Source organism: Thamnophis elegans, chromosome 5, assembly GCF_009769535.1.
Source record: "Thamnophis elegans isolate rThaEle1 chromosome 5, rThaEle1.pri, whole genome shotgun sequence".
NCBI classification, from domain to species: domain Eukaryota; kingdom Metazoa; phylum Chordata; class Lepidosauria; order Squamata; family Colubridae; genus Thamnophis; species Thamnophis elegans.
The window spans coordinates 46,655,756-46,666,145 of record NC_045545.1 but is presented as its reverse complement, the minus strand read 5'-3'; the positions used below and the strand labels follow the sequence as shown (position 1 = coordinate 46,666,145).

Genomic DNA, 10,390 nt, shown 5'->3' with positions numbered 1-10,390 from the left:
AGGTGGAGAACATACCCAACACACCTTCCTCCTCCTCTTTTCCCATATCAACCTATTACCATATTTTTCAGAGTATAAGACACACCTTTTTCCCTCAAAAAAGAGGGTGAAAAACTGGGTGTGTCTTATATATTGAATACAGCATTTTTTTACCTCCCAAAACCGCACCCCTTTCATCAAACTGGCTGTGCATAGTTTTAGGCTTGCAGAGTGCTCCTGGGGGGCTGAGGAGGGCAGAAATGAGCAGAAAATTTATTGTTTAATTTTGCCCCCCCCGCAGCCCCCAGGAGCACTCCACTAGCCTCCTAAATGCTATGCATGCTGTTTCTTTAGGGAGGGGGAACGGGCCCATTTTTGCAAAAAAAGGACCATTTTTGGGAGGTCTGCAGAGTGCAAAAACATTTTTTTAATTTGAGTCTTCAAAATCTCGGTGTGTCTTATACTCCAAAAATACGGTATGTTCTTTCTTACCTTCCAGATTATAGTAGCGCCGTAGCTCTTGATCCAGCTGCCCCTGCTGCTCTTCCAGCTTCAGCTCTTGCACACTAAAAAAATTGTCATTGTTACTATCTACAATTAAGAAAAAGTTCCTGATAACGTAAGGAATTCCCTTCTCAAAAACTCCATACTAAATGAGGAAGAACATGCAGTAGATGATATCAGTATACCTGAGGCACATTTGCCTTGCAAACAGAATTATCCTAGCAAGATTATCAGTATTTTCAAGTTATTTTTCTCTAACCACTGGTCATTTTACTAGTGGAATATTTATTTTATATTCTTCTTGCAGATCTTTCACCCTAAGGGATCCTCTAGGATAGATCGCCTGTCCACGAGTTTCCAGGGATTCATGCTCAGAATTTTCATTTTAGACTAAGTCTCATTCTGTGATTGAGTCATCTTGCAATAACTCATTATGTAGTTGTTATATCTTGCCAACATATAGTTGTTAAATCTGGGCTTAATATTCAGCCACTGTGGTTTTGAAGTTACCATTTATGAATTAGCATGGTATGCAAATCTCGTCACCATTACAAATGATAGAACTTACTTGAATTCATTCTTTGAATTACAGGTGGTAGCCTTTGAGTGCTATTATAGTGCAGCTTTTCTCTTTCTTTTTTTTTTCATTTTGCTTTGAGTTAATAGAATGAAAAGCTATTTCCTGTTTTTGATTCTGATTGTCATAATTTCTAATCATAAGTTGCATTAGTTCTGGTATTTATTATTTATGACATTTGTGGGTCACCCAACTCCAAAATGATACTGGATTGCTTCACAATGTTAGAAGAAACAGTATTATAAAATATTATAAGAGCGATTAATGCAAAACATTATGAAGGCTGTTTGGAACTAGGTAAAAGGTAACACAAATAATAAAGGACAATGAGCTGATGTCAATTATATTTTTTCTCTTTTGGGCAGAATGCTTTTATTTATATTCCATGTCAGATTACCTTTTTGGAGTGGGAAATTACATTTCTAACACTATTCTGGGACACAACTGGGGTGTTTATACATTTTATGCTAACAAGGAGTCATCCTAATCGCTTTTTATATGTTGAGAAGCTGGCCCACTTGCTTGATTGAAAGTTATGTTACTGAGAGGAGAAACCACAAATGGCTTGTGGTCTCCCTTATAATTCCTATGGCAAATGAAAGAGCAGTGCTGGATCGATTTTCTATGGTCAAAATGAGTTATTCATCTTAACTGACATAATTTGCAGAGTTCCTTACTCAATCATGAGGTCAGACTCTTCAGACATCAGGCTGTTCTTCTTTTGGATCAACGTGAGCAACTGATTCATCCACTGTTTCTTCAGTTCGGACTCTGTTCCTAAAGAATATGATGAAGGGAGATGTGAGAAGTTGAATCTAACACATTAGCTTAAAGAAGAACCATTAGACCACTTTGTGGCACCTGTTTTTCATATGTGGCCATCTCCAAACACCATTCCTAGTCAAGGAAGCTTCAGATTCTTACCTGCCTCTTCTCGCAGAGATTGTTCCACCTTTATGCCCTGCTTCTCAAGCTCCCGAAAAGTCACTTCAATCTCTTCTAACCGCCTCTGGATGGCCTGCAAAAATGTTGGTCAAAATAAACATTGATTAAAAGAAAGGTTTTGAAATGCAAGAAGTGGGACCTGTAACCAGATTCTACAGCAGGAAAGGGGATTTTAGGAAAAGGAACCCTTTAAGCAGTGGTGGGATTCAAATAATTTAACAACCGGTTCTCTGCCCTAATGATCTCTTCCAACAACCAGTTCACCAAACTACTCAGAAACTTAACAACCAGTTCTCCCGAGGTGGTGTGAACTGGGTGAATCCCACCACTGCCTTTAAGTGATAACATCACATTTAAGTTTTTACTAGGACTAGGTAGCTTCAAGGCTAAGACATTAATGATGTCACAGAAGAATTTTTGCAAAATCAGCACAAAAAGCTAGATAATACAGAAGCATCCCTATATGTTTCCAAACACAGATATAGGTCTCTGGGATTATCACATTCAAATATCACATTCATTCATATTTTCCTTATTATACTTATTACAAGAGCCATGGCGGCACAGTGGTTAGAAAGCAGTATTGCAGGCTAATTCTGCTGACTGCCAGGAGTTCAATCCTCAACAGCTCAAGGTTCCATCTTTCTGAGGTTGGTAAAATGAGGACCCATATTATGGGAGGCAATATGCTGACTGTAAGACACCCAGAGAGCACTATAAAGCCGTATGGAGTAGTATTTGTCTTAAGTACCATTGTTATGCTCATAAGAGAGGTTTTATATTCCAGCCATGCCCCTTCTTCCTTTCCCACCTCCCCAGGCATAGTTCTAATGACATGGAAACAAAGCAGCCAAACAAGGTTGCTTCCAAGGTAATGGGTATCACACTTGTGGTAGACGCTGCTACACCCTTTTGCAGTATTGCACGTAGTATTCTTGATAGCTGCAGAGAGCATGGTGCCTGGACGTCTCTATTTTTTTATAATCTATTTCTTTATTTGAATACATTCTTGACAAAGAAAATCACCTGAGCTTTACAAAACCTCTTCATTTCGGCCTCTTTGGATCGTCGCAACAATGTCTTCTTCCAAGTTGGATACTGAGTTTCTTCAGTTAAGCTGAGGAAATGCTGCAAACCACAACATGCACAGGTAAAAACAAGAGAAGGTCATGGGGGAAGACTTAAAAGCTACTGTCCATCTGTAGTGATTGACTCAGACTAGGCATTGCTGCTTACATGGCTGCTAAAATCAACTGGACTCCTGCATCCCAAATATAAAATATTCTTTATGGAACATGCTTCCCCCAAAATCAAGATGCCTGGGGAACGCTGAAGTAGAGTTCCCAACCTCCCTCCCAGTGATGAATGAATAGATGCAATGCCTGTTAGTCCCACAAATAAGACTTGAACAAGAAATAAATGTACTGATATGATGATGCAACACATCATGCTTTTGTGATTAAAACTTATTTTATTCCTAACCCACTCATAAAATTTTTCCTATTTTGAAAGACCGAAAATTGAAAAAGATGAATAAATATAGTGAACTTCACTAATACTAAAAAAAACCCACAGATACACTACACAGCAGGCCAGAAATTGCTGGCTAATAGGAACAATGCCACTTGCTTTGCCTGCACAAAAATCAGCTTTTCAAAAAGTTGCTCACAACCCAAATTGTAAACCATGATTTGAGATTTCCTGGTCTGGCTCATGGGGCAAAAGATTAAAGGCCTGCCAAAGTTTCAAGAGTAACCAACAAAGTTCCATTCTACACCTTTTAAAGAGTCTGTTAACTACACAGTCTTAACTTGTAACGTGCACAGAGGCATTCCCTGTTTTCACTGTAGACAGCCTTGTGAATTTTGTAAGAGTCTTATGAATCAATATTTTAGTACAGAAACATTTGCTTTAGTTTCAGAGAACTAAAATGGATTCTAAATTACCTGTGGCCATTTTCTAACCCTTACTTCCCTGTTCAGGAAAATTAAAGATTGGTATCACCAGCTAACGGGTTGTCAAATTCTGAGTAACTGCTCCTCACATTACTCCTATCCCTTGTGGATTCAAAGAAGTGTGTTGACATTTGTACCAGCCTGCATTTATCCACTTTGTGAGTCTTTTATTGAAAGGAGTTGCTGGGCGTTTCAAAGTCTTCATAACAGTTGTAAAGAGAAGACAGTAAAGGAACACCAGGGTGACCACAACAACATAGCAATCATGTGTAAAAAGATACAGTGAATAGAAATGGATCTTGTGTGTAAGGAAGAAGAAAAAGAGTAGCTGATTATACAGGGGAAACAGCATGCTGGGATCGCAGAATGACACAGACATTGAGTAGAAAAAGTAGTGAAAGGATGTGTCCTCCAAATGCAGATGTTCCCCAGAATTAAGTACTGCTGGAGCGGAGAATTCTGCAAGCCAGAGTCCACTCACATGGAAAGTACTCAGGTTGAGAAAAGATGTACATTATAAAGAGGACAGAAAGTCAACCAAGAAGCTTGTAGATAGAAAAATCAGAAAAAGAAAATAATTAGTAAAGGGAAAAAACTTAAAACCTTTGAAACTTAAAACTTTGTATGCCTTTGAAGGCATACAGAAGAAAGTCCATGCATACGAGATTTTTTTTTACAAAAGTGAAAAATAACACTAAGAAAATATGACGAATGCTTTTTACCTACTAATATAGTGACAATATGATTCTTCTGGATTATTAATACATAAAAGTAACACTGAGAAATATTTGAACCAAGCATCCAAACATTCAGGTGTCTTGACTCACCATGCTTGGCCCAGGATCTAAGTTCCCTTCTTCCTCCTCCTCCTCCTCCTCCTCACTGTCACTGTCAACCTCCAGAAAATCTGCCAAAGAAAAACAGCTATGATTGCAAAAAATACTGTATTTACTTTGCATGTAACAGAGCCACAGGGGATCTTTGGGTTAAACTTGCAAGCTTGAACCTAGGGTGGTACTATTTTCTCTGTCACATTTTGAAAGAAGGCTTGCTTTTATAAAATTAAATGAGGCAAATGCTTTGGCATTTCTGCACCATTCAAAATCAGAACTTAATTCTACAAAGGAGAAAACTCTTCAATAGTAAATGGAACACTAGATTTTTTTTGGGGGGGAGACTTTAGTTTCAAAGGATGAAATCCATTGAACTTTAATGAAGGATTAATGGTTCATTGACTAAAGTGATCGTTTCTGCTTTCTAAAGTTGAAGTAGTGCAGGAGGGGGGGGGAATTTTTAGTAACATAAAGAGATTCAACATAGGCTACATTCAACAAATCACATACAGAAATACATACATAGATGTCCGTACTTCATCTAACAACAAGCAATATGCAGACAGGTACTACATAATAAGATTAATGCATAGCTTGTGTTTATGAACGATGCAAAGATTATGTGAAGTGGGGCATATGAATGAGGCATATCCAGATAATGACAGCAAAAAGAGGAAAAATATGGCTGGAGATGAGGGAAAGTCATTCTAGGGAAAGAGAAATTGGAACTATAGTCCAGTCTCTCTCTCTAGTCCCATAGTTTCACCTCTAGAGCCAGGTATTGCTGAATAGATCATATTTTGACTGCTGCTTTGGAATCTCAGTTCTATCCTCATTCATGGCTTCATTGAGAATGAAAAGGTAGACCCTTTAAGATGTGCCATTGAGAACCATCTGGGTGAGGTGCGGGGAAACACACATTTTCCCCATTGAAATCCACCCATGAGGCTATGTTTGAGAGACTGGGCTGAAAAGAACAGCTGCAGTTCTACTGTCTTCCCAGCTGCCTGACTGCACCTCTTCCCATTTCCATTGTTTGTTTGTTTATTGTTTATTGGATTTATATGCCGCCTTTCTCCCAAAGGACTCAGGGCGACGTACAACATTAAAAAAAACAACACCTATTACAAAAGTTAAAAAGGAAATTAGATAGAGTATCCAAAAACAAACCCAATTAATATTAACAATAACTTTTAAAAAATTAGATTAAAATTAACAATTAAATCAATAATTTATTTTGTTTTGTTCAGGCCAGGCCGGCTTGCTGGAAAAGCCAACTTTTTAGGGCGTGTCGGAAAGACCGGAGGTCGGGGATTATGCGAAGCTCCAGGGGCAGCTCATTCCAGAGGGAAGGCTTTCCCACAGAGAAGGCTCTCCCCCTGGGGATCACTAGCCGACACTGTCTGGCCGACGGCACCCTGAGGAGGCCAACTCTGTGGGATCGCACTGGACGGTGGAAGGCTACCGGTGGCAGTAGGTGGTTTCGCAGGTACCCTGGGCCTAAGCCATGGAGCGCTTTAAAGGTCATAAGTAGTACCTTGAATCGCACCTGAAAAACAACTGGCAACCAGTGCAGATCGCCTAAAAGGGGCGTAACATGGGAGCACCTAGGTACCCCCATGATAACCTGCACGGCCGGATTCTGGACCAGCTGAAGCCTCCGGGTGCTCTTCAAGGGCAGCCCCATGTAGAGAGCGTTGCAGTAGTCCAGGCGAGAAAGGACACCTTGACTCCATTTGCTGTGGTGGTTGTGGATTCACCCAGATTTTGGTGCTGGGTGATTTTAATCTTGGAGGCAGTTTAGGAGTACACGAGGACCCTTAATTTGTCCCAGGTCATTCCTGGCCTAACCCGTGTTAGTCATACATTAGATCTGGATTGTATCTCAGAACTGATGAAAGCCCATCTAGTATTAGACAAGTCTCTTCCTGCTGATCATAGGGTTAACTACACCCATAGATTTCACAGGGAGGAAAGGCCAATTAACATGGCTAATTTAGGCACCTGATGGATCTGGAAAATTTCTAGTCAATGCTAAAGGATTTCACCAGTCTGGAATGCAGAGGCAATCACATCACTATGATGTGACTGGTCCTGAGCAGCCTCTTCTCAAGTGGCTCCTTGGTTTTCTGAAGAGCTCCAAGAAATGAAGTGGGTAAAGAGATGCTGCAGGATGCAGGGAATAGGAAAATGGCATAGTAAAAAATAAATAAATCAGAGAGTGCAGAAAAGAGCTTGGCAAGCTGCTTGAACTGATATGGGCAAACTGGAAATTGCCTCAAACATCACCGCCTATTGTAATTTTCAAAGAGAGCCAATGTCATGGAAAAGAACTAGAGAACAATTTTCTGTGGTTAATGATGAGGGACCTTTTTGTTTCCAAAGAACACAGAGTTCACAATCTTTTTAAATGGCAACAAAGAAAAAAAAACTTCCATAGCATGAATACCATGACAGAATTTGCCTTGTATTATGGAAAATAAAATTGGAGGGGGGGGGAAGAGTATGTAAATCACAGATATCTTATTTTCATTCATTCTCTTTTGTTGGGTCTTTACTCCTTCTCCCTTTTATCATCTATTTGGAACATTTGAGATACAATAAAAAATAAGCAAGGAAAATAACCTGATTCTCTGCTGAAGCTGGATTCTCCCAGCCCTATATCGGAAACATCAAGCGGGTTTGAAATTGGACTCAGTCTGGATAATTCAAGCTTTTCCAAGTCTGACAGGCAAATCTTTTTCTTCTGGATGATCTCACGTTGGATTTGCTCTAGGGTGGGGTTTGAACCTTCTCCAGAAATAGTAAGACCTGTTCCTTGTGAAAGTGGATTTAGACGAGGCTCTCCCTTAGAGTGACCACTCCAAATTGTTTGGTCCTGTGCCATGATCTCAGGTGATCTTCTGCTTCCATCAATCTGAAAAGCTGAATCAGCCTTGGGAACAGAGTCAGTTGGCTTCTCAACTCCCACAAGAGAGGACAGTCGATGTGGACGCTGTGAGGAGCTTATTATACCAGCACCTTCCTTTTCTGATGGAAATAGGCTGGGGCCTTCACTACCTTTTTTCCGAAGTGATTCAGGCTGGCATTCTGGCAGCTGATCTACAAAGGGAGACTTAATCTCATCCAGGCTTGGCCAATGTGGATTTTTTACCACCCTCTTTTCTTCAGTAGTCAAGTCTAAAATGTTTTTGCCTGATGGACTGTCCGGATAGGATGAATCCTGCAGAAACGAAACACAACAAGTTTGCAAATGAGTTGCAAGTATATAAAAACTTAAAACTAAGGAGGAATTTCCTGACAGCTGGAACAATTAATCAGTGGACCAACTTGCCTCCAGAGGTTGTGAATGCCCCAACACTGGAGGTTTTTAAAAAGTTGTTGGCTAACCATTTGTCTGAAGTGGTGTAGGTTTCCTGCCTAGACAGGGGGTTGGACTAGAAGACCCCCAAGGTCCCTTGCAACTCTGTTAGTCTATTCTATTCTAAAACATCCAAACAGTCTATCAAATTGATATTCAAGTTCTCAAAATAGCCAAGCATGTTCTGAACAGAAAGCCTATAAGATACCATTGCCCATTAATGCAATAGTATCTGCATATTTCCAGCAACTAAAGTAACTGTGGTGTTGAGATTTAAATCTTGACCTAGGCTTGAGGAGAGTCTCAGGCCTGGTCATTCTTCTTGATCCAGAGTTAATGCCATATGGAAAAATAGAAGGAGGAAGTGTTATTGATGCTGTTTGAGGTTCCTGAATTAAAGGGGAGGTATAACTCAGAAGTAATATGGAGAGACACACTGCTTCCAAAACTATAGCTAATAAATAAATAGAAATAAATAATATGATAAACAGCATACATCATGATAAATAAAACCACTGAGAACATTAATTTCCAGGCATCTGTTAATCTCTTTGTTATAACCACTGTGGTACAGCAGTCAAAGACTTGATCATATCCTACATGAAGCATTTCCCATCTTACATGACCAGAATCAGCCAGTGATCAGATTTATTGAAAATCTACAGGTGCTGGCAACAATGGCAAAAATATGTATCTGTTTGTATGGCAAGAAGCACCTCCCTCACCCCCCAAAAAATTAAACATAAAATATTTCAATATGAAAAGAAACGAGGATTGCAAGTGCCTGGTCTGAAATTGTATTTTGCAGCTTGCTTCTTAGTTTGGATAATAGTGTCGATTCTGTTGAGAAATACTGTATTTTTCTGACTATAGCACGCACCAGTGTATAAGACGCACTAAAATTTCGAAGAAATAAATAAGAAAAAAAAACCCTTTTTGTTCTCCCCAGCTCCCAGGAGCACTGCAGGCTTCAGCAGGGCTGGGGGAAGGCAAAAATACCGCCAACGTTTGCAAAAATGGTCATTTTTGCCTTTACCCAACCCTGCTGAAGCCTGCAGAGTGTTCCTGGGGGAAGGCAAAAACTCCCCCCCCCCAACCTGCCATCCCTCGCTAAAGGGATGTCAGGGAAGGGAAGCAGGCAGGCAGCCGTTACCATTGCGGGGGGGTGTTCTTTTTGCGTAGGAGGGAATGAGGTGCGAGGTGAGTTGCTGGCCTGCCACCTCCCCCACCCCATGGTAAAGGCAGCCTGCCTGGTTCCCTTCCCCACTATCCCTTTAGCGAGGGGTGGCAGGTTGTGGGGGGAGAAGTAAGACGCGTGTCCTAATGCTACCAGAGACTGACAGCTCCACTGCGTTCTTTGCCGTTTCGTCCAGGGAAACCCCTTGTAAAAATAACCTTGCAAGTTAAACTCATGAGGTTTCTTTTACAAATGGCTTCCCTGGGTGAAAGGGCAAGGAATGCAGCAGAGTTGTCAGTCTATGGTAGCGCTAGGACGCGCGCCTTGCGTTCCCCCCCCCAACCTGCCACCCTCCTCTACATCGGTAAAAGTTGCTAGAAATAAGTCTTTGTGAGACTCCAAACAAATGAGAAAATGGGGGGAGGGAAACAAAGGCAGAGGAAAGAGAGAGAAATTGTGGGCCGGCTGCCAGCAGAACATACAACCATAGAGCGTTCACCCAGAGCGGCCACTGCTGGAAGACTCGGCAGCCTACTTCCTTCAGAAAAAGCCATGCTGGGATGCTGGCAGCAGGGGCGGAAGTGCCCTGGCTCTGCAGGGAGAGCTGGGCCAGGGCATAGTGGGGCTGGGAGTCGCACGATCGGGGAGCGGAATAGCCATCCGGCAAACCCCTCTCTCACGTGGGCACATTGCTGCTCACCGACCTAGCGGTATCCCGAAGGCACCAAGCAATGCAAGCACCTTTGTGGCTCCCCCCCCCGGTTCCTGCAACTTGATGCCTTCGGGATACCACTAGGTTAATGAGTGGTGCTCTGCCTGGCCAGAGGGGGGGGGGTTGTCCAGGGGGCTTATTTTCAGGGGGGGCTTATATTTTTGCCCACCTGAAAAATGTGGCATGGCCTTAGTTTAGGTCATGTCGTATTTTCGGGAAAACACGGTGTGTGTGTGTATGTGTGTATGTATAACAGCAAAATTAATTTGTTTTGATTAGAGAAACATCAACAATTAGATTTATGGATATTGGGAACTCCTCAGTTTTTGCTGAAAAAAAAGAAAAGA

The 10,390-nt window shown here is 41.4% G+C and overlaps 1 protein-coding gene across 1 annotated transcript in view; it reads right to left on the bottom strand.

Moving 5' to 3' along the window:
* The window catches only part of LOC116509019 (F-actin-monooxygenase MICAL1-like), a 53,460-nt gene that overhangs the window by 4,813 nt on the left and 38,257 nt on the right, over positions 1-10,390 (bottom strand). The window contains 6 exon segments of the mRNA XM_032217897.1: positions 472-545; positions 1,738-1,837; positions 1,985-2,078; positions 3,032-3,133; positions 4,788-4,867; positions 7,419-8,016. Of these exon segments, the coding sequence (XP_032073788.1) occupies positions 472-545; positions 1,738-1,837; positions 1,985-2,078; positions 3,032-3,133; positions 4,788-4,867; positions 7,419-8,016 (1,048 nt within the window).